This window comes from Rana temporaria, chromosome 3 (assembly GCF_905171775.1).
Source record: "Rana temporaria chromosome 3, aRanTem1.1, whole genome shotgun sequence".
NCBI classification, from domain to species: Eukaryota; Metazoa; Chordata; class Amphibia; order Anura; family Ranidae; genus Rana; species Rana temporaria.
In genome coordinates this window covers 88,373,257-88,398,277 of record NC_053491.1, presented here as the reverse complement: position 1 = coordinate 88,398,277, position 25,021 = coordinate 88,373,257, and the positions used below count along the sequence as shown (strand labels likewise).

General features: G+C 47.2%; 1 protein-coding gene across 2 annotated transcripts in view; it reads left to right on the top strand.

Moving 5' to 3' along the window:
• Nucleotides 1-301: 301 nt before the first annotated feature.
• Nucleotides 302-25,021, top strand: part of SCAMP5 (secretory carrier membrane protein 5) — a 41,019-nt gene continuing 16,299 nt past the window's right edge. Inside the window, exons 1-3 of one of the 2 annotated variants that reach the window (XM_040342891.1) lie at nt 302-366; nt 14,827-14,879; nt 17,431-17,559. In XM_040342891.1, the coding sequence (XP_040198825.1) occupies nt 14,873-14,879; nt 17,431-17,559 (136 nt within the window). In that variant the 5' untranslated portion in view covers nt 302-366; nt 14,827-14,872. Of the gene's footprint in view, nt 419-14,826; nt 14,880-17,430; nt 17,560-25,021 lie in introns of both variants that reach the window. The other variant, XM_040342890.1, reaches the window with a different exon arrangement.

Genomic DNA, 25,021 nt, shown 5'->3' with positions numbered 1-25,021 from the left:
ATAAAGATCCAACCTGAATAAGAAGGTGGCCGAATAAGGAGCTTCATCCTGCACTGCTCCTTCCTAACAAATGGAAATGAGATGTAAAAAAAGAGGTGCAGGAGCTCTAAGAGGAGAAATACACAGCAAGAAATGATTTTATGAAATATAGAATATAGTACAGTGGTTTTATTTTTGGGCAATAAGTATATAATTTAGTGTCACTTTAATATGGTTTGTTAGCATGGTTATCAATAGAAGTGGTGGGCAGGTCGCGCATGCTCAGTAACAGGCAGAGGACCAATGACGCAGGGGGGAGCCTGTGTACCGTACACACCACACTAGAGATCTCGCGAGACTGGGACGTGGGCAGCAGATTCGGGAGAGGTAAAGCGGCTGGAGAGCGGTGTGTGCCCGGGGCTGGAGGAGAACGTCTGTGGTATGGAGGGGGATCTGTGTGCGGGGGTGGGGGATGGGGATCTCCGTATGGGGAGGATGGATGGGGTGTCCGCGGGTCATCAGTCCGGCATCGGTCACTGTCCTCCGATCACCTGTGCTCCCGGCTTATCCTCCATAGTGATGAGATCAGCCGTGTGTGACAGTGTCGTGCTGCATCGGTCAGTGTGGAAGGAGATCGCTCAGGATGGCTCAGGGGCCGAATGACATTTGTTGACATTGAGGGTCTTGTCTGTCAGAGGAGATCTCATTCTGTGTGTTATCACCCCATACACTCCATCTGCCCACCCAATCCATACTCCCACCCAATCCATACTCCCACCCAATCCATACACCCCATCTGCCCACCCAATCCATACTGATACACCCCATCTGTACACCCAACAGTCATATGTACACCCCATCCACACACCTTGATCATCTGTGCCCCCCCCCCCCCCCGCCTGTCATCTGTGCACCCCCCCGCCTGTCATCTGTGCACGCACCCCCGCCTGTCATCTGTGCACGCACCCCCGCCTGTCATCTGTGCACGCACCCCCGCCTGTCATCTGTGCACGCACCCCCGCCTGTCATCTGTGCACGCACCCCCGCCTGTCATCTGTGCACGCACCCCCGCCTGTCATCTGAGCACGCACCCCCGCCTGTCATCTGCGCACGCACCCCCGCCTGTCATCTGCGCACGCACCCCCGCCTGTCATCTGCGCACGCACCCCCGCCTGTCATCTGCGCACGCACCCCCGCCTGTCATCTGCGCACCCCCCCGCCTGTCATCTGCGCACACACCCCCGCCTGTCATCTGCGCACCCCCCCGCCTGTCATCTGCGCACCCCCCCGCCTGTCACCTGCGCACGCACCCCCGCCTGTCACCTGCGCACGCACCACCGCCTGTCACCTGTCCACGCACCACCGCCTGTCACCTGTCCACGCACCACCGCCTGTCACCTGTCCACGCACCACCGCCTGTCACCTGTCCACGCACCACCGCCTGTCACCTGTCCACACACCACCGCCTGTCATCTGTCCACACACCACCGCCTGTCATCTGTCCACACACAACGCGCCTAATTTAAATGATCCACGCCCCCTACGGGATCATTTAAATTACGCGCGCTTACACCAGCCCCTTTTACGAAACGCTGCCGCAAATTACGGAGCAAATGCTTTGTGAATGAAGCGTAGCTCCAGTAATTTACGGAGGCGTATCGTAAAAACGGTACGCTGCGCCGCCGTACCAGTGCGTGCCCCTACCTGAATCTGGGCCACCGATTTTTAGCCTGTGTGTATCCAGCCTAAGTTCTTCTTCTGGGTCGGTTCACACCAGAATTGCACAGGAACGCGCTCTGCTTTCCTGCGCGATTTTTACATGTTCCCCATCAGTGCTATTTTTCTGCCCATTTATTTGAATGCACTGAAATCGCACCGGATCGCACAAAAACTGGTGCATGCACCACACCAAATCATATGGTGGTGTTGTACCGTGTTATCTGGTGCCTGCAAACACTCTGCACTTACATTATGCGTTTGGAGTTGCTGGTAATGTATTGGCACCCACAGCCGAGGCATCGCCCAGATATGGTATATACATAGACCAGCTGCACCAGTGTATTTCCTCTTTAAGGGAAGTAGAGAAGACAGCCAGCCCTTACTTGCCTACCCACCAGGTTCAGATGATATCAGTCATTGTTTATGTCTTTGAAAAGGTGAGGTGTGTTGTCTTATGTGAGGAATGCAGACTGGATATTTATAGGAATGTAAACGCCATGTTCTCCGTTACATAGAGCCAATGTCACCTCCGTATTCCGTGCTTGCTGTTCCATATTTCCATGGTTGTATTTTTGTAGTTCTGTAGATTCTCTTCTCTGTGGAGCAGATAAATGGTGCATAGAGCACCAGCTTGCAGTCAGTCTGAAACTAACCAGTAAGCCTGGGTTCACACTAGATGTGGTGCAAATTCGCTGCGCATTCCACACCGCATAATCGCAACCCGTGCATGCAAACCAATTGTGGCATGTATGTTAAAGAGGAGTTCCACCTAAAAATGGAACTTCCTCTTAACCCACTCCTCGCCCCCTTACATGCCACATTTGGCATGTAATTTTTTTGGGGGGGGAGTGGGGGCTTCAGGAGAAAGGGACTTCCTGTCCCACTTCCTCCTTCCGCCGAGGGGCTGGAAAGGCGATTAGCTTAATCGCCTTTTCACAGCCCCTCCCTGTAGGCGAGCGCCTGTCCAATCGGACGGTGCCGTGCCGCTCGCGCATGCACACTACCGCTCGCGCATGTGCAGTGGGTGCCCGGCCGTGAAGCTGAAAGCTGTCACTGCCGGGTGCCCACACTAAGAAGACACCGGCGAGGAGCGGAGACCCGGCCGGCGCGTCGCTGGAGCCGTGGAGCAGGTAAGTGTCAGTTTATTAAAAGCCAGCAGCTACACTTTTTGTAGCTGCTGACTTTTAATAAACTTAAAAAAAAGGTGGAAAACCCCTTTAAAGAGGGAGTAAACCCTGATGGGTTTTACTTGCTCTTTTTCCCCCTGCAAAGTAAAAGCATAATGGGCTAGTATGCATCGCAAGCTAGCCCATTATGTGGCACTTACCTGCTGATGAAGCCCACGCTGTCCCCGCTTGTGGATGCATCCATCTTCACCCCTTTTCTTTCCGGGCCGCGTTCTCTGGCTCTGTGGCTGGCCGGAGTCGTGTGATGTCACTCCCACGCATGCACATGGGAGCCGTCGGTCATGGCACTTGCTAGTAAAGAAACGGCACGGAGGGCCCTTTCTTCACAGCACATGCGCCAATGACGTTGGGGCGAGCGTATATGATAAATATCTCCTAAACCATGCAGGTTTAGGAGATATTTACAGTACATACAGGTAAGCCTTATTATAGACTTACCTGTAGGTGTAAGGCCGCTTACACACGATCAGTCCATCCGATGAGAACAGTCCGAAGGACCGCTCTCATTGGTTAACCGATGAAGCTGACTGATGGTCTAATGTGCATACACACCATCAGTTAAAAAAACGATCGAGTCCAACGCGGTGACGTAAAACACGACGACGTGCTGAGAAAAACGAAGTTCAATGCTTCCAAGCATGCGTCGACTTGATTCTGAGCATGCGTGGGTTTTTAACCAATGCTTTTGCATACTAACCGTCGGTTTTGACCTATCGGTTAGGCGTCCATCGGTTCAATTTTAAAGCAAGTTCTAAAATTTTTGACCGAAGGATAACTGACCGATGGGGCCCACACACCATCGGTTTGGACCGATGAAACGGTCCTTCAGTCCATTTTCATCGGTTATGACCGACCGTGTGTACGCGGCCTTAGTGGTGTAACAGAGTTTACAACCACTTTAACTACTTCCCACCCGGCCACTGCACATATACGGCCAGGTGGGCGCTTCCTCTAGAGTGGATGTTCTTGAACGTCCCTCAGAAGGAGCGGGATCATGTGGCCGCGTGCCCACCAGCTGCGAGATCCCAATGCGCTTGTGTCACCCGGACACGGTGCATTTTGGATCGGCAGGAGGGCTCTGTGATTGGCCCTCTTGATCACATGATGGCTGTGTCCAATCACAGCCATCATGTGATTTAAATAGAGAGCCGGTTGCTAGGCAATCGGCTCTCCTCACACGGAGCTAAAAAAAAAAGCTTTATTTGTGTGAACAAAATGATAACAATTTATTTTGGGTACAATGTAGCATGAGCGCGCAATTGTCATTCAAAGTGGGAGAGCGCTGAAAATTGGTTTGGGAAGGAAGGGGGTGAAAGTGCCCAGTTTTGAAGTGGTTAAGGTAACGATACCCCCAAGTCTCTTTGTAAAACGCAGTGCGATTTGCAGAATCGGATGTCGAGGGTGTGAACACCCATGTGATCTGAAAAAAAGGTCCTGCACAAGTTTGGTGTGACCGCAGTGCGATTTCAGCCATACAAATCCATAGCTCAAATTGCACCTCGGAGACACCGCATGTAATTCGCACAGGAATGTGCTGCGATTCCTGTGTGAATTACAGGCGGTGTCCTGCACCGCATTAGTGTGAACCCGGACTTGGGGCCCATTCACACGTGTGGAGATCAGTGATTGTCTGTGCTAGAAAAATGCCAGTCTCCACAAGGGCGCACAGAACACATTTGTTTTCCATATGCCCCGATGGAACAAAAGTGTGGAAATCTGTAACATGTCTGCGTTGTTCCGCTGCTCTCTGTCACACCTTGAATTTCTATCCACCCTGACTGAGCTTTTTATAGAAATGAATGAAATGGCACATTGTATTATGCCAATAAAGTTTAAAAAAAAAAAAAAATGGTAAACGGTGCTTAGCACTGTACAAACACGAAGCACAACATCCAGGGTCGTCTTAATAGCATCATGGGGCCCCTGGGCAAAGTAATGCTCTGGGGCCCCTACAATGGAGACAGTGCAGGTAAACAGACATCAAGTAGGTAGGGGGCAGACAAGCAGAGCTTCCCCTTTTGGGTGGAGCTCTGCATTAACTACATAAACAATCATTCTGTATAGCAAAGAAACAGAGGGGAAATACTACATACATAAAGTAACAAAGCTGTCCTGTGCATGTAATATATCTGCTAGATTGATGCCTCCCCAGCACTGTGGCCCCTCTACACCCCAAATATCCCCCCAGCACTCGGACCCCTCTACATCCCAGATATCCCCCCAGCACTCTGACCCCTCTACATCCCAGATATCCCCCCATCACTCTGACCCCTCTACATCCCAGATATCCCCCCATCACTCTGACCCCTCTACATCCCAGATATCCCCCCATCACTCGGACCCCTCTACATCCCAGATATCCCCCCAGCACTCGGACCCCTCTACACCCCAGATATCCCCCAGCACTCGGACCCCTCTACACCCCAGATATCCCCCCAGCACTCGGACCCCTCTACATCCCAGATATCCCCCCAGCACTCGGACCCCTCTACACCCCAGATATCCCCCCAGCACTCGGACTCCTCTACACCCCAGATATCCCCCCAGCACTCAGACTCCTCTACACCCTAGACATTCCCTCCAGCACTGTAACCATATAACATAAGATACCCCTTGAATTGTGACCCTACTACATCCCTGATACCCCCTACACTGTGGCCTCTCTACATCCCTTCCTTCGAGTCCCGAGCATTCAAGCTGCATGGGGCGGGGTAAGAGCATCACTGGCACTCCGGCCCTGCCCCTTCCTGCTGGCTGTGAAATAATAGGTATCATTCTGCACAGCACGGCATACCACTGCCAGCCTGCCTCCCCTGTGTGTCCATCACTCTCAGTGCCATCATGGGGCCTCCAATTTCAGGGCAGCGTGAGCTCAAGGACTTTAAATTTTCTCATTCCCAGCAAAAGTTTCTCTTTCAAATTTTGTGAAATCCCAACTCTAGGCTTTTTCCTTTTTAATACATTTATCCTCCAGCAGTATAAGTATCCCTTAAAAAATAAAAAATAAATAAAGTAACGTCTTTTTAATATTTGTAGGTTATATACGTTGGCAGCTGCGAGAACGTACACAGCGATATTCTGAGCCCTAAGGCTTCGTACACACGATAGGTTAACCAGAGGACAACGGTCTGATGGACCACTTTCATCGGTCCAAACCGATCGTGTGTGGGCCCCATAGGTTAAAAAAAAGACAACTTGCTTTAAAATTAACCGATGGATTCCCAACCGATAGGTCTAAACCGATCGTTAGTAGGCACGTCCATCGGTTAAAAATCCATGCATGCTCAGAATCAAGTCGACGCATGCTTGGAAGCATTGAACTTCGTTTTTTAGCACGTTGTTGTGTTTTACGTCACCGCGTTCTGACACAATCGTTTTTTTAACTGATGGTGTGTAGGCGCGACGGACCATCAGTCAGCTTCATCAGTTAACCTATGACAACGGTCCCTCAGACCGTTGTCCTCTGGTTAACCTATCGTGTGTACGAGGCCTTAGACAGTTGTGGTGGAATTTTTCCTACAATTAAAGCAGTAAAATCCCCACAAATATTCACATATGTGATGCTAGTTTTATGCTTCCATAGAAGAATTAAATGGAGCTTTTCTTGTGATTTTGTACATTTTTGTAACGGTTCTAAACCAGAAAATTCCCCAGAAATGCGGTTGAATGTCATTTTCATTGTGTTTGTTTGTGTTCCGCATGACAGCTGGAGTGCTTTTTTAATTGATCTTTTAATGGAAAGTTATAGTTTAACAATGTGCTATAATCAAAAGACTTGTTTATGTGGTTTCCATGTCTTATCCAGTCAAAACATAATAAAAAATAAATAGTAAAACCTTTTATTTCTATTTAAAGGAAATGTTTCTTTAAAAAAAAAAAATACATTCTGGGCACTTTCACCCCCTTCCTGCCCAGGCCAGTTTTCCCGCTTTCAGTGCTGTCACACTTTGAATCACAATTGCGTTGTCATGCTACACTGTACTTTATCATTTTATTCCCACAAATAGACCTTTTTTTTTAGGTGGTATTTAATCGGGGTGAATAAAAATGGACTATTTCAAAAATAATAAAATCTGTATTTTTTATTATTTAAATCTGATTTTTTTTTTTTTTTTTATAAATTTTTTTAAATAAACTGCTTTTGAAGTAAAATTCTATCTAAAGATAGTTTACTATTTAAGATACAATAATAATTACGTTTTTTCAGCATGAAATGGAGGTTAGTTATGTAGCATGTATTTACATTTACAATACTGTCTGGTCAGGGTACCAAAAACCAAATACAAGTCCAAAGGAGAAAGAAGGTTTGCTTTTCAAGGTCCGAGACTATGGAACGCTTTACCAACCAGCATTCGGTTGGAGGAAAACCACCTGACTTTCAGAAGACAGATTAAAACTCTGCTCTTTTGATGTCATGAGACACGACCAACTAGCGCCCAGAAGCGATTCAGTTCGCATGTGCCGCGCTTTATAAGTTTTTCATTCATTCATTCATTCATTCATTCAATACTCATTCAATGAACCCGCGGGCGCACATTGTGGAAGAGCTGTGCCCGCCGTGTCACGCGGGTGCGCGTCCCTGGCGGCCGCAATGTGCGCCAGGTACCCGCGATCGGCAGTCACAGAGCCAGGGATGTGAATCTCCGTGTGTAAACAGAGATCCACGTCCTGTCAGGGAGAGGAGACCGATGGTGTGTCCCTTGTACATAGTGACACACCATGGGTCACCTCCCCCAGTCAGTCCCCTCCCCCCCACAGTAAGAATCACTCCCAGGGAACACATTAACCCCTTGATCACCCCCTACAGGTTAACCCCTTCCCTGCCAGTCACATTTATACAGTAATCCGTGCATATTTATAGCTGTATAAATGTGAATGGTCCTAAAAGTGTCCGATGTGTCCGCCACAATATCGCAGTCCTGACAAAAATCGCAGATCGCCGCCATCACTAGTAAAAAAAAAAAAAATCATAAATCTATCCCCTATTTTGTAGAAGCTATAACTTTTGCGCAAACCAATCAATAAGCGCTTATTTTTTTTTTTTTTTTATTATTATTATTATTTTTTTTACCAAAAATATGTAGAATACATATCGGCCTAAAATGATGGAAAACATTTTTTTTATATATTTTTTTTTTGGGGATATTTATTACAGCAAAAAGTAAAAAATATTGTTTTTTTTTTAAATTTGTGGCTCTATTTTTGTTTATAGCGCAAAAAATTAAAACCGCAGAGGTGATCAAATACCACCAAAAGAAAGCTCTATTTGTGGGAAAAAAAGGACGTCAATTTTGTTTGGAAGCCACGTCGCACGACCACGCAATTGTCATTCAAAGCGTGACAGTGCTGAAAGCTGAAAATTGGCCTGGGCAGGAAGGGGGATTAAATGCCCAGTAAGCAAGTGGTTAATTGTCCAGTGAATAGCTTATCTAAAGGGATGTGGGCATGTATAGACAAAGCATGGCTTCCACTGAAACTCGGTGATCTTTATGGGAACCTGTCCGAATAGCAATATGTAAGGTGCCAATCGGCCAAGTTTTCACATGAGATGCCTGTAATTCTTTTAGGTCTGTGCCAGTCCTGCCTGCCTTAGACAGAAATATGGGCGGTGCCATTGCTGATTTGGGTTTGAAGATAGTATTACATAGAAATGATAACATGCCATGATATGAGATTTGTTTTGTGTTTGCAATCATCGGCTCTTGAAATACCTGTTTTTGTAGCTCTTATAACGATCATAGTTAACTATTAAGCAGCAAGTATGTGTTATTAAAACCTGTGCCCTGGCTTCAATAAAATCTCTGCCAGGATGGGGTAGTACTTAAAGCGGGGTTCCAACCACAATTAGCATTTTTTAAATGTATGTCCTTTCATCCTGCGTTTTTATAATATAAATCCGGTCACTTACTATTTTACAATCTGCCACCGATCCGCATAGTTATTCAAAAAAGATAGTTTATAAAACTATGTCCACACCGTTGTCATTTTGCTTGTGGGCATTGTGAAGCCCACAAGCACTTACTTCCTAGAAGTCTTGGATGGGGAGTGATTGGATAGCGCACTGCATCCTGGGAAATGATGACACACATTTCCCAGGAGCATTAGAGGGAGATGATGTCAGAATCCTAGGTGATTCCAAAGGCAGATTTTGTGGGACCGCATAGCAACAGGCATTTCCACATGGGAAAAAAATGTATATTTTTTTATTTTTTAGGTCTAATGAGCACAATAATGAAAAAACATTTTGGGGATGGAAACTCCACTTTAAAGGGACATTTTCAGGGGGTGGAAAACAGTTAAAGCGTAGCTCCACTTTTGTTTTGGGAAAACTCTGGGTGATCTATGTACATTGCAGGGATTTTAACACATTTTGTTGCAGAATCCTACCTTCTTGTTGTTCTGAAGAAATCCCTGTGTGTTTGTCTGTGTGGTAAAATAAATCTAATGGGGGTGGTTTTATAATTATTAATCGGCTGCAGGGCTCTAAAGAGGATAGCTGCTGGGCCTGCAACCATTTAGCTGTGATTTCCTATTTGAAAGTAATAGAATTCCCTGTTTGTTCCTCTGTGCCCCTGTGCTCAGTGAGTCTAATGGGAGTGGTTTCATAATTCTCAATCAGCTGCTGCAGGGCTCTAATGAGGAAAATTGCAGGGTCTGCATCCTTTTTAGATGTGATTTCCTATTGGGAGTATCTTGCCAAAAATGACATTTTTGTTGCAGGGGATGCCAAAAATCTTAGTGTAGGCTTCTGGTAATCAGTGAGCCAATCACACAAGCAGGAAATGATGTTTCTGTGGGAGTTCTGCACACATTCTATGTACAGAACGCTTCCGGGTAGCCATATTGTATTTTACAGAAAATTACAGAGCTGCTGATTGAATACAATTTTCAATAACATTTCCTTACAATAAAGCTGCATTCACATCTAGGCGGACGAAATCGCGATGTTTTGTCGCCGCAAATCGCGGTAAAAATAGCGGCGTTTTGTACCGCGATTTGCGGCGACAAAACGCCGGTATTGTCCGCCTAGATGTGCCCCAAGATGACCCCCTCTATGGAGATGATTGCCATCTCCTAGCCGAACGCTCGAAGACGCCTGAAAAAAAGGTCCGGGACCTTTTTTCACGCGGCAGGCGACAGGCGTCCGGCGTTCGGCGTGGAGATGTGAACCATCTCCATAGAGGGACATCTGTTTTCAGCCCTCTGGCGGCAGCGGCGTAGCGCTACAGGCGTAAAAACGCCTAGGTGTGAATGGGGTCTAAGACTTGTGTCGCAATTATATACACTATATTATTTTTATTTTTTTCCCCCATGAAGAGGAGTTACCCTTTAACTGCTTCTGGGCCGCCCACCGCACATTTACTGTGACAGGTCTGGTGTGCGCGATCTGCTTCTGCTGTGATTGGACACAGCGGGTGTCAATCGGCGGCGGCTGGGGCCATGCTGATTGTTCGCCCGGGGAGGCAGAATGGTGGTCTGCCTATGTAAACAAGGCAGACCGTCAGAGAGGAAGAGAGAGATCTTTAGCTAGATTCAGTAAGAGTTAGGCCGGCGTATCAGTAGATACGCCGACCTAACTCGGAATCTGCGCCGTCCTAAGTTTAGGTGTATTCTCAAACAGAGATACACTTAAACCTATCTAAGGTACGACCGCTTGCGCCGTCGTATCTTAGGGTACAATAATAAGGCTGGCCGATAGGTGGCGCTTCCATTGAGTTCGGCGTAGAATATGTAAATCACTAGATACGCCTATTCACAAACGTACGCTTGCCCGTCGCAGTAAAGATACGCCGTTTACGTAAGGCATTTTCAGGCGTAAAGTTATTCCATCAAATAGCTGGACTAGTAATGTTAAGTATGGCCGTCGTTCCCACGTTGAAATTTGAAAATTTTACGTCGTTTGCGTAAGTCGTCCGTGAATAGGGCTGGACGTAATTTACGTCCACGTCGAAACCAATATGTCCTTGCGGCGTACTTTGCCGCAATGCACACTGGGATATGTACACGGACGGCGCATTCGCCGTTCGTAAAAAACGTCAATCACGTCGGGTCACGGTTAATATGCATAAAACACGCCCCCCACATCCTCATTTGAATTTGGCGCGCTTACGCCGGCCTATTCACGCTACGCCGCCGTAACTTAGGAGGCAAGTACTTTGTGAATACAGTACTTGCCTCTCTGACTTACGGCGGCGTAGTGTAAATACGCTACGCCGCCGCAAAGATGCGCGCCCCTACCTGAATCCAGCTACTTGTGTTCCTGCTAAGCGGGAATGTGTTAGGTCTCATGCACACTGCATCTCAAAGAAGCAGCTCATAGGCCTGATTCACACCTATGCATTTTTAGTGCTTTTTGCACTTTTGCATGCAACATTTATGGAACACGTTCTGTAGTGCAAATCTGCAAAATGCAAAAGCAGCTTTTTTTTTTTTTTTTTTTTTTTTAAGCTGCAGTGTGCATGAGCCCTAATGCCGCATACACACGATCATTTTTCAGCATGTAGAAAAAACAAAGGTTTTCCAACTTCATCATTAAAACGACGTTGCCTACACACCATCGTTTAAAAAAAATGCTCTAGCAAAGCGCGGTGACGTACAACAGGTACGACGGCACTATAAAATGGAAGTTCTATTCACTTTTGGGCTGCTTTAGCTGATTCCTTGTTAGTAAAAGACGATTTGTGCTTTTTTGTCTGTTACAGCGTGATGAATGTGCTTACTCCATTATGAATGGTAGTTTTACCAGAACGAGCGCTCCCATCTCATAACTCGCTTCTGAGCATGTGTGGGTTTTTAAAGTCGTTTTAGCCCACACACGATCATTTTTTACAACCCGAAAAACAACATAGTTTAAAAAGACGTTAAAAAATGCAGCATGTTTGAATTTTTTTGGGGCGTTTTTCAGAACCTGAAAAATGATGTGAAGCCCACACACGATCGTTTTAAATGACATTTTTTAAAAACAACGTTTTTTTCATGCCGAAAAATGATCGTGTACGCTGCATTATAGTAGTAAGGACAAAAATATATAGTTTTTTTTTTATTTTTTCCTTTTTCAAAATTGTTGTTTTGTTATGTTTATAGCGCAAAAAATAATAAACGCAGAGGTGGTCTAAGTGCCCATTCACACCTAGGCGTATATACGCCTGAAGCGCGAAGCCGCAGCAGCCCCTGATACGCTGGAGGGGTGATTTTACATTGTCGGCTATGGAAATGGTTCACATCTCCACGCCGAAACGCCTGAAGCTCAAAACAAGTCCCGGACCTTTTTTTCGGGCGGCTTCGGCGTTCGGCCATAGCCGACAATGTTGATCACCCCTCCTGTGTATGTTACCGCGGCGTATTTTACCGTGTTTTGTCGTGGCAAATCGCGGGACAAAACGCTGCAATTTGTCGCGGCAATTCGCGGTAAAATACGCTGCGTTGTAGTGTGAATGCAGCCTTAGAAGCTACATGCGGGACACAGGGATTCATTTAAAGAAGTTTTGCTTGAATTTTTATGGGAATTTAAAGCTTAGAATGAAAAGAAATCTGTGAGCAGGCAGACTTGTTATTGCAGAAGAGACCTGCATTGTCTCTTCTGCAATAAAATAAATAAACCTACCTGCTCAGTCTTCTGTAGAATGTACACTGTGATGTCGTCATCCCGCACCAGCCAATAAAGATGTTGAAGAATGGCAGACAGGAAGCCAGGAAGAAGATGCCGGTAGGAACCTCATGGGTATCAGACTGTTGAAGCAGAGGTAAGTATTGTGGACTTTAGCTCTGTATTGGACCCCTATCACACTGAGGAGTTTTTCAGGCGTTTCAGCGCTAAAAATAGAGCCTAAATACCGCCTGAAAAACTCCTGCCCTGCAGTCTGTGTGAAAGCCTGGAGGCTTTCACATTGGAGCAGTGCGCTAGCAGGACCGCTCCAAAAGTCCTGCTAGCAGCATCTTTGGAGCGGTGAAGGAGCTGTGCGTTTACTGCTCCTCCACCGCTCCTTCCAATTGAAAGCAATGGGAAACAGCGGGAATACTGCCGGCAATGCCGAGGCGCATTGCCGGCGGTATTTAGCCTTTTTCGGACGCTAGCGGGGCCCGAATACCGCCGCAATTCCGGCATTTTCGACGGTATAGCGCCGCTATACCGTCAGCGCACCTCCCGCCCCAGTGTGAAAGGGGCCTTAGTGTGTTTTAGTCCCGTATTCCTATGTGCTGTCTAAGGCTAGGTGTAATGTCAGACGGGGCGCCCCTTCTCCCTCCACGTCTGACAACGCAGCTAGCAAGGAGACGCCTGCTTTGACAACTGCCACTTTTCTCTCTCTCCGAGGGCTTGCTTATTCTTATGGAACAGTTCAGCCCCTCTCTCCCTACGTTCCTTGTGGGATGGTCGTCTCGGTCAGGTGCTTGGAGACGGAGAAAAGTGCCACCAGCCAAAGTGGCCGTCTCCTTGCTAATTGCGTTGTAGGAAGACCGCGGAGAGAGGAGAGCCACCCTGTCTGACCTCACATAGGAAGATGGGACAAAAAGTACTACGTGTCCCCTGAGGAGAAGAACACAGTAATGAAAGCAAAGCTTCTTTCAATTAAAGTTCCTGGCAGGCTGGGGTTCACTCTAATCTCAAGTAGACGTGCCTTCCAATATTTCATTTAATGACGGCAACGTTTGGGCGGAGGTCTCGTGGTGCTTTGCCAGTTAGTCCTGTGTAATTATTTGTTTTGTCATTTAAGTTTTTATGTCTTTTCCACTGCCTGTTTCCAGTATTAATCCCTTTTGTAAATACAGGTGATGGAGTTTTATTTCTAAGAAGAAAATTACTTTAACCCCTTCACCGTCTCAAGCTCCTTCCATTCTTAGTGGTTACCAGTACAATTAGAGCGGTAAATTTCCCCGCTGGGAGCAGAGACCGCAATGAAAACTCGACGGAAGGCCTAACCCCTCCCCACTATATCCAAAACGAAATAAAAAGGTTTTTCCTAAAGATACATTTTAGGGTGGTTATAGCCATATTGGTGCACTTGCAACAGCATGGCTGACTACTGATTGCAAGTTTTTTTTTTGTTTGTTTCATTAAAGCGGAGTTTCACCAAAAAATTGAACTTCCGCTTTTTGGGAACCTTCCCCCCTCCGGTGTCACATTTGGCACCTTTTAGGGGGGAGCAGATACCTGTAATACATGTATTTTCTCCCACTTCCGGGTATAGATACAGAGCCACCCGCAGGTATCTACGGCACTTACTTCGTACCAGCCCCGCTGTATTCTGGGAGACACACATGTCCCAGAAGACCGCAGGGACCAGTAGGGAACCAGGAAGTGAAGCTGCAAGGTTTCACTTCCTGATTCCCTCAACGAAGATGGCGGCGGCAGCACCCGAGAGCCAAACGATAAATCGGCTTCGGGTGCCGACATCGCAGGCGCCCTGGACAGGTAAGCGTCCTTATTTTAAAAGTCAGCAGCTGCAGTATTTGTAGCTGCTGACTGTTAAAAAATAAAAATAAATTGGGCGGACCTCCGCTTTAAAGTAATTGTAAAGCTTTACTTTTTTTTTTTTGTTAAATAACGAACATGTTATATTTACTTCCTATGTGCAAGGGCTTTTGCACAGAGTGACCCCGATCCTCCTTTTCTGGGGTCCCCACCCCGCAGTGCTCCTGGCTCCTCCTCTTCTCGAGTGCCCACATGGAGAGCCGTATTCCATTGCGGCACCCAAGCGGGCGTGCTCCCGGATAGAGGTGTGTTGGGTGACTGAGCAGCACTATGGATCAAAGGATCTAGACTGTGACATATTGGGTGGTATAGCATGTACTCTGAAGTGCCAAATGGTCCCCGACTTTCTGAATATACCCATCTGCATGTTTTATTCTGTACATAGTTCTACCCCATACGTCATTTATACAGACAAATCTTAACATATCGGAGAATGTTATACCTCACAGCTGGTATCTTTCTGTCTTTCAGGGTTTAAGATTTGAAGAAGGGTCATACCCACCTACCTGCACTGATCATGACTGGTGAGTTTTCAGTACTACATATTCACCATAAGGGAATCTGCGTCCAAAGTAAAGAACAAGTTGACATGGAGAAGTTCAGCGATATAAGATAACATATTACCATCCAGTCACAGTCCATATTACGTTGATATTGGATTCTAATATTTGGTATTTATAGGGGTTATTTAGGAAAGGCAAATCCACTTTGCACTACAAGTGCAAAGTGCACTTGAAATTGCACTGAAAATGCACTTGGAAGTGCAGTCGCTGTAAATCTGAAGGGAAGATCTGAAAGGAGGGGAAGTTCTGCTGATTTTATCATCCAATCATGTGCAAGCTAAAATGCGTTTGTTTTTATTTTCCTTGCATGTCCCCATCGGATCTACAGCGACTGCACTTCCAAGTGCACTTTGCACTTGTAGTTTGCACTTGTAGTGCAAAGTGGATTTGCCTTTTGTAAATAACCTCCTATGTCTCAGTTTTGCCTTAAAGGATCACTAAATTTGTATTTTATTTTTAAATAACAAACATGTTATACTTGCCTCCACTGTGCGGCTCGTTTTGCACAGAGTGGCCCCCGAACCTGGTCTTCTGGGGTCCCTCGGTGCCTGTCTCGGCTCCCCCCCCCCGCAAGGACTCAACAACTTCATGCGAGTGAGCTTGCATGGTGTTGAGTCTTTGCGGGCGCACTCCCGTGATACAGCCGGCGGCCATAGCCGCCGACTGTATGACTCGGTCCTGCCCCCCGGCGCGCCACGTCATTGGATGTGATTGACAGCAGCGCGAGCCAATGGGTGCGCTGCTTTCAATCATCCAGTGACAGAGCCGGGAAGACGGCCGTGAAACCTGCGCGTTCACCGTGCGGGACTTTCGAGGGGTCAGGTAAGTAAAAGGGGGGTTCGGCGGGCCTATCATCGGCAGATGTTTTTTCACCTTAATGCATAGAATGCATTAAGGTGAAAAAACGTTTACCTTTACAACCCCTTTAAACTGAGTAGCGCTGAGGACTACGGATTTCTGCAATTTCCATATTTGCATTTCAGGCACTAAAACTGCTGATTTTCCAGTGTGAAAAGCGAAGTGTCAGTGTACCGTGGGAAGCTCTTTGTACATAGTGTTTGACCAAGTGTCACACGTGACGGAATCTTTTCCAATGAATGGCCCCGTGTTTACATATATAGTGCAAGTTCAGTTGACGTTTGCTTATTCCACATTGCAATGTTGGGATTTATCAGCCTAATCAGTACAAACCTCGATAGAATTGCTTTTCACATGTTGCTGATTCCTATATTTAGTGATTTCTCGGGTATAGCTGGGAATATTGAAGTGTTTCTTTTAGCACATATATCATCCTTTTTCTTTTTACTTGTCCCTGTATCCTCTAGAAATAACTCAGTTGCCAGGGATACTAGCTTTGCAGACAAGCATGGGTTTCAGACAAGGGACCCCTGTCCTGGCATAAAAGCTGGGGAACGATAAGCGTGCCCCGGGTTTTACAAATCCGCATATTTTTTCTCGCCTCTCACAGGACAGGGTGGATCAGTTAGGATGGTAGTTTTTTGGTCAGTCTTCAGGGTTTTGGCCTACAGATAGGGCATGTAAATTGAGGCTCCATTTTTCTTAGCTTCATGATAGTTGCTCCCTGCACACACTGTTAGGTAGATTCAGGTACATCGGTGCAAACTTGCGGCGGCGTAGTTTAGCCTGTTTAGGCTACGCCGCCGTAAGTTAGCTAGGCAAGTACATGATTCTCAATGTACTTGCCTGCTAATATACGGCGGCGTAGCCTAAAGCGGGCGGGCGGGCGTAAGGGCGCCAAATTCAAATTTTGACGTTTTTTTGTTACTGCGCATGCGCCGGGCGCCTACATTTCCCAGTGTGCATTGCGGCTAAGTACGCCGCACGGGCCTATTGATTTCGATGTGGACGTAAACGACGTAAATCGCTATTCGCGGACGACTTACGCAAACAACGTAAAAATTTCGAATCTCGCGGCGGGAACGGTGGCCATACTTTAACATTGCTATTCCACCTAATAGATGGAATAACTTTAGGCCTGATAATGCCTTACGGAAATGGCATAAGTCTACTGCGGCGGCCGGGCGTACGTTCGTGAATCAGCGTATCGACTCATTTACATATTCTACGCCAACCGCAATGAAAGCGCCACCTAGTGGCCATCCGAAATATTGCAATCTTAGATATGTTTAAGCGTATCTCTCTTTGACCATACGCTTAAACATAGGTCGGCGTATATTCTGAGTTAGGTCGGCTTATCTACTGATAAGCCGGCCTAACTCTTTCTGAAGTCTGGTTTCTGTGTTTTACAAGTGACAGCTCTGCACTCTGTGTGTAACCCCCCCTGAACTCTGCACTGTATGTAATGCAATTCTGGTATTTAATGCCCCTTTAAGACCCTTCTACTGTTTTTGAAATCTGAACGGGGTCGTGGTTGAGTTCCTGCACCTATTTTCTGAGAAAAAAAGCTCTGCCTCAGGGGTTGCACGACGCACTGCAGATGTTGAAAAAAAGTATACTATTCTACTTCAAATAATGTTTTCTTTCCACACAGATAAACAGAACAACTTCCCCCCTCTACCTCGTTTCATACCTCTGAAGCCATGTTTCTACCAGGATTTTGAAACGGATATTCCCGACCAACATCGGACCATGGCTAAACGTATTTACTATCTATGGATGTGTAAGTATACACCTGGACTGCACAGTGCTCTTGTGTGGCAGTATAGTTAGCAGTGCCCACATACAGAATTTTTTATATTAGAGCGGAGGTCCGGCGTTAAAAAATAAAAGTAAATTAAAAGTCAGCAGCTACAAACACTGCGATCGGACCCGCGGAAAGGCGGGGACGTACATGTACGCCCATATGCCTGCCATTTCTGGTAAGTATTGGGAAAAAAAAACTTTTTTTTTATTTATTTTTTCTAATTTTTTTGTAGCCTTTTTTTTTTTTTTGTGTGGACCTCCGCTTTAAAGATCTCTACACTTTTACACTACTTTCAAGTGTTGATGGGGCAATCCAGCGATTCTGCAAAAATCGCATAATCTATGGCTTGCATAAGACATGTCTTTGTTAACCGGTTGCCGACCGCCGCATGTACATGTACGTCCACAGAATGGCACGTACAGGCATATGGGCGTACATGTACGTCCCCGCCTTTCCGCGGGTCCGATCGCGACCCCCCCGGTACATGCGGCGGTCGGAAACCCGCGGGGAGCGATCCGGACGAGGGCACGGCTATTCGTTTATAGCTGCCCCCTCGCGATCGCTCCCCGGAGCTGAAGAACGGGGAGAGCCGTATGTAAACGCGGCTTCCCCGTGCTTCACTGTGGTGGCGCATCGATCGTGTCATCCCCTTAAAAGGGAAGACACAATCGATGACGCCAGACCTACAGCCACACCCCCCTACTGTTGTAAACACACACTAGGTGAAGCCTAACTCCTTCAGCGCCCCCCTGTGGTTAACTCCCAAACTGCAACTGTCATTTTCACAATAAAGAATGCATTTTAAATGCATTTTTTGCTGTGAAAATGACAATGGTCCCAAAAATGTGTCAAAATTGTCCGAAGTGTCCGCCATAATGTCACAGTCACGAAAAAAATCGCTGATCGTCGCCATTAGTAGTAAAAAAAATAATAATTAATAAAAATATCCCCTATTTTGTAAACGCTATAAATTTTGGCAAACCAATCGATAAGCGATTATTGCGATTTTTTTTTTTTTTTTTTTTTTAACAAAAAATAGGTAGAAGAATACGTATCGGCCTAAACTGAGGAAAAAAAAAATTATATATGTTTTTGGGGGATATTTATTACAGCAAAAATTGTCACTCTATTTTTGTTTATAGCGCAAAAAATAAAAACCGCAGAGGTGATCAAATACCACCAAAAGAAAGCTCTATTTGTGGGGAAAAAAGGACGCCAATTTTGTTTGGGAGCCACGTCGCACAACCGCGCAATTGTCTGCTAAAGCGACGCAGTGCCGAATCGCAAAACCTGGCTTGGGCATTTAGCTGCCTAAAGGTCCGGGGCTTAACCGGTTAATCAGTTGAAAAAATAAAAAGTGACCGTAGCTCCAAAAGTCTCAAAGCCATTCATGGCATGGCATTTAACAAAACTCACATTTTCAAAAACAGTTCAGCGGTGGCAGCCCAAAATGCATTTCTTAAATATATGCTATATCTGTTGTATTCGGTTAGGGAGAACATGACCTCGCCCTTACCCATTTTCCGCTCTCAGAGTGTGAATATTTGTGTGGTTTTAAAAGCTTTTTACATGCTGTAGACAGGTCTATACAGTAAAACCTTGGATTGTGAGCATAATTCGTTCCAGAAACATGCTTGTAATCCAAAGCACTTGTATATCAAAGCATTTTTTTACAGGGTATAAAAGAGAAGAGAGGCACCTCTAAGTGTAGCAATAAGTTGCTAAATGTTGTACCTTCATTAACCACTTGGGGACCGCCGCACAACGATATACGTTGACAGAATGGCACGGCTGGGCACAAGGGCGTACAGGTACGTCCCCTTTGAGAACCCAGCCGTGAACGCGCCACCGGCAGCACGCTCGCGACCCGGTCCGAAGCTCCTTGACCGCACCCGCGCACCCCATCGTCGCCGGTGTCCCACAATCGGGTCACAGAGCTGAAGAACGGGGAGAGGTAAGTGTAAACAAACCTTTCCCCTTCTTCCTAGTGTCTTGTCAGTAATTGTCTGTTCCCTGTCATAGGGAACGACGATCAGTGACATCAGACGCACAGCCACGCCCCCCTACAGTAAGAATCACACACTAGGGCACACGTAACCCCTACAGCGCCCCCTATAGGTAAACCCCTTCACTGCCAGTCTCATTTTCACAGTAATCGGTGCATTTTTATAGCACTTTTCGCTTTTGAAAATGCCAATGGTCCCAGAAATGTGTCAGAATTGTCCGATGTGTCCACCATAATGTCGCAGTCACGATAAAAATCGATGATCGCCGCCATTAGTAGTAAAAAATGTTTGTTTCTTTATCGTACATCACGGGACACAGAGCGGCATATTCATTACTATGTGGGTTATATGGAGTACCTTCAGGTGATGGACACTGGCAATCTCAAACAGGAAGTCCCCTCCCTATATAACCCCCTCCCATAGGAGGAGTACCTCAGTTTTTTCGCCAGTGTCTTAGGTGTTGGTCACGGAATAGCTTGCCTCCATATCCTTGGGATCAAGGCGGGCTAACCGGATCTGTCCAGAGTGCCTCAGTGCCGAAGTGGACAGTACCCGGGCCCCCAAATCCAGGGGGTTTTGCCTATAATGCCCTCTCTGGAGGGCTGGACCCTGGGCCCAGGGCTCACAGCTTTTCTAAAGCCAAGAGTTCCCTGTTTGCCAGAGGTGCTGTATAGGTCCAGGACAGCGGTTCCTTTCAGGACCCCAGTGCCTGAAGGTCTACTACACTTCCCACGGAGATGGGAGAAGATTGGACTGTGTTTGTTACAAACGTCCTGCGGCATGGAGCAGGTAAGTGGGGAGCCTGCGGAACTTGGTTCGACTGCGAGCTTCCCAAGGGGGACCACAAGGGGGGGCAGCCTAAGTATGCTCTGCATGGGCACCAGGGTCACTATGTCCGTTAGTGGACAGGATGATTTGTTTTGTTCCTCCCCATTTCTGGCCCCCTGTCCAAGCAATCTTCTTCTGGCTACCTGCTGTTCTGCTGGGCATACAGGGTCTGGGAAGAGACCCTTGGGCTAAGCAACTGATTCCTTAGAGTCTCTATTTGCAGCCTACCTGTCCGGGGGATTCAAATTTGCCGCCCTGCAGCGCGTCCTTTCTCCCAGCTCTGTCGGCGTCTGGCGTCTCCATGTGTCTCTCTCTCCTCTCCCTGTCGCGCGCGCGCGGGCACGCAAGAAATAGATGAATTTCGCGCCATCGGGAGGAGGGGGAGGGCGGGAGCACGCAGGAAGAGGCGTGTCTCGCCTCTGTTAAGAGTGACAGGGTGCGCGCATAGATCAGTCTGAAGCTGATCTGGAGGAGAGAGGACACAGAGCGGCACTCCTGCGACCCCCGGTGGCAAGAAAGGGGTAGTACATCATAGGCTTGGCCTATTTTTTCTTATTAAGCCAAAAATTCCCCTTTGTCAGCAGGTTGAAGGGCTGGAAAAAGATATTGGTGGGGCCGTAAAAAAAAAAAAAAAAAGAAGTAAAATATAAATACTTCTAATTTAAAGGAATATAATAGCATATTAAAAAAAAAAAAAAAAAAAAAAATGTTTTCCTTTATATTTGATTTCGGCCTCACCAGGGTTTTTGGACACTAGTAATCCTATTGCTCCCTAAACCTTTCAAGATTATTTCCTAGCTGCGTACAGTTAGTTGTTGCAGGCTAAGAACCTCGGTTTTGTACCATGGCACCCAAAGGCTCAGGATCAAGGGGATCTAAAAATGTCAAAAAGCAAAAGGGTTCCCCCTCGGATTCTGAGGATACGAGTCAGGCTATGCCGGTACTCTCCCCACCTGACCCAGTTGTGGCCGCCTTGGTTGAGCCAATAGGGGGGTCTGGTGCAGCGGCTGGCCCAGATCCACCCAACCCTGTGTTCGTCACAGAGGAAAAGCTAGCTACCGCATTAGAAGGGCTAGAGAAAAGATTGGCAGCTATGCTCACTAAATCTTTTCCAGGCAAGAAGCGGGCTAGGTCCCCTTCGCCAAAATGTGTATCCTCGGATGCTGAACTGATTTCACTGGAGGAATCAGAATTTCAGGAGGATCTATTGGACGAGAACCCAGAGGGTTCAGAAATTGAGGAATCTACTATTGAGGAACCATTCTCAGCCTCCCAAGCGGAGAGCCTGTGGGTCCAGTCTTTGACGGACATGGTACACTCAGCATTTAGCCTGCCTTTACCGGAGCTCCGGAGTCCGGCAGTTTCCTCTTTGGGCTCCTTAAAGGCGCCCCTGAATAACGCAGTTTTTCCAGTCCATCCGTTATTAGAGGAGCTAATTTTCCAAGATTGGGTACGACCAGACAGAATTTTTTTGCCGCCTAAAAAATTTTCTGTTATCTACCCGTTAGAGGAGAAGTTTGCCAAAAAATGGGCGCTCCCAGCTGTGGATGCTGCCATCTCTTGTGTAAATAAATCACTAACTTGCCCGGTAGAAAACATTCAGATGTTTAAGGACCCGGTTGATAAACGGTTGGAAACTCTCTTAAAAGCTTCTTTTTCCACGGCAGGGGCAGTGGTACAGCCAGCGGTGGCTGCTATAGGAGTCTGTCAGGCTTTAAAGGATCAGACGAAACAGATGCTTAAGGACATCCCTGCCCAACAGGCAGAAGAGCTGTCCGATATACCCAGAGCTCTTTGCTTTGCGGTGGATGCTATAAAAGATTCCATTCAGCAGGCATCTCGCTTATCTCTATTTTTAGTGCATATGAGAAGGCTCTTATGGTTAAAGAACTGGGCGGCCGAGCCCCCATGCAAAAAGCTTTTGGCAGGTTTCCCTTTCCATGGAGGTCGACTTTTCGGAGAAGATCTGGATAAATACATTCAGACTATCTCAAGTGGCAAGAGTACCCTTTTGCCAGTCAAGAAGAGATCTCGGGGTCCTACATTTAAGAGGCAACTTTCCCCTGTGCCAGGGCCCTCTAATGCCAGGCAGTATCGACGGCCTCCTGCGCGATCAAATTTTAAAACGCAGGGACAGGCCCCGGGAGGCAAAAAGCCTTGGTATCGCAAGCCAGCAAAGCCTGCCCCTAAGTCTGCCTTATGAAGAGATGCCCCCACCCACGAGGATAGGGGGAAGGCTTCGTTTCTTTTCAAAGATCTGGGAAGCCAACATCCCCGACAGATGGGTCCGATCTTCTGTGGCCACAGGCTACAGATTAGAGTTTCTAAAGTTTCCTCCTCCTCATTATCAGGAATCAAGAATTCCAAACGATCCAGCAAAGAGGTCCCCCTTTTTGGCGGCATTGGATCGTCTAATTTATCAAGGCGTGATAGTAGAGGTACCAGTCCTAGAACAAGGGCTAGGTTTCTACTCCAATCTATTTGTCGTGCCAAAGCCCAACGGCGAGGTCAGGCCAATTTTGGACCTAAAAAATTTAAACATTTATCTAAAGGTTCAGTCATTCCGGATGGAGTCTGTTCGGTCAGCAGCCGCCGTGCTCCAGAAGGGCGATTTTCTGGCCTCCATAGACATAAAGGATGCTTACCTTCATATACCGATCTTTCGGCCACATCAGAGATTTTTACGTTTCTCAGTGGCTCAGCGTCACTTCCAATTTGTGGCGCTTCCTTTCGGGCTGGCTACGGCCCCCCGGGTGTTCACGAAGGTTCTAGCTCCAATATTAGCCAGTCTAAGAATCCAGGGCGTCACGGTCCTGGCATATTTGGATGACCTCTTGATCATAGACCACTCATCTCCTTGTTTGGAGCGAGCGGTTGCCCTCACGGTTCAGATTCTCGAGAGGTTCGGCTGGGTCATAAACCGAGAAAAATCAGTATTCCAACCCGCACAACAGTTGGATTATCTCGGCATGAGGTTAGACACAGCTCAGCAAAAGGTTTTTCTACCCCTGGTAAAAGTCAGGGCTATCAAAGAATTGATTCAGCTGGTTCTGAGTAAAAGAGAACCAACTATTCGCCTATGTATGCGTTTACTAGGCAAGCTAGTGGCCACGTTCGAGGCGGTACCTTACGCTCAGAGCCACACTCGCATCCTACAGGCAGCCATTCTGGCAGCTTGGAGCAAGAAGGCGCAGGCCTTGGAGTTTCCGTTGCCTCTGTCAGCAAGAGTCCGGCAAAGTCTGTGTTGGTGGTTAAACCCTCAGAACCTGCTAAAGGGAAAATCTTTCAGTCCCATAACCTGGAAGATAGTAACCACAGATGCCAGCCTAACGGGCTGGGGAGCGGTCTTGGATGGTTGCACTCGCCAAGGCACTTGGGCACATGCGGAGAGGCAGTTGCCCATCAACATCTTGGAGCTCAGAGCTGCTCGGTTGGCCCTCGAGGCTTGGACATCCAAGTTACAGGGGTTCCCGGTGAGGATTCAGTCGGACAATGCCACGGCTGTAGCATATATAAATCACCAAGGGGGAACCAAAAGTCAATCAGCTCAGAGAGAGGTGAGCTCGATTTTCCTGTGGGCAGAGGCTCATGTGCCCTGCATATCGGCAATCTTCATTCCCGGGGTGGACAACGTGCAAGCGGACTTCTTGAGTCGTCAGTCTCTGTCGCCAGGGGAGTGGTCTCTGCACCCTAAAATTTTTCAGTTAATCTGCCAGAGGTGGGGAATGCCGGACGTGGACGTCATGGCATCAAGATTCAACAAAAAACTAGACAGGTTCATGTCCCGTACTCGGGACCCTATGGCCTGCGGAACCGATGCATTGGTTTGTCCTTGGCATCAGTTCAAACTGCTATATGCCTTTCCCCCGCTACAGTTGCTACCCCGCCTGTTACGCAGGATCAGGGTGGAGCACAAACCAGTCATCCTGGTAGCTCCAGCATGGCCCAGGAGGGCATGGTACTCACTAATCCTGAGGATGGCAGTGGGAGAACCTTGGGCACTTCCTCTACGGCCAGACCTACTCTCACAAGGCCCGATCCTACACCCTGCATTGCAGCGTCTAAATTTGACGGCCTGGCGGCTGAATCCCTGATTCTCAGTAGTAGAGGCCGTTCTGGGCAGATAATCTCTACCCTGATCAGTTTTAAAAAAAAAAAAAAAAAGCCGGTCTCCAGGGTGACTTGTTACAGGGTCCGGGAAGCCTAGGTAGGCTGGTATGTGTCGAAGGAACAGCTTGCCGCAAGTATACCATTAATGAAGTGTTAAGTCTCTCCAGCTAGGAGTGGTGGACTCCCACTCGCGGTTGAGACCTTCTTTCAGAGGGTCTGGCGCATTAATCCTCCGGGCATGTCACCACTTGCCGTGGGACTTGAATCTAGTTCGGTCAACTCTACAGGAACAACCTTTTGAGTCGTTGGCTGAAATTCCTGTGATTTGGCTATCAAGGAAGCTGGGATTTCTGGTTGCCATAGTTTAGCCAAAGAGAACAGAAATAGCAGCCTTATCTTATAAGGAGCTATATCTTAAATTTTCTCACAAGGACGAGGTGGTCCTCCATCCTCATCCTCCCTTTCTACCGAAGGTTATATCCAGTTCTTTCCTA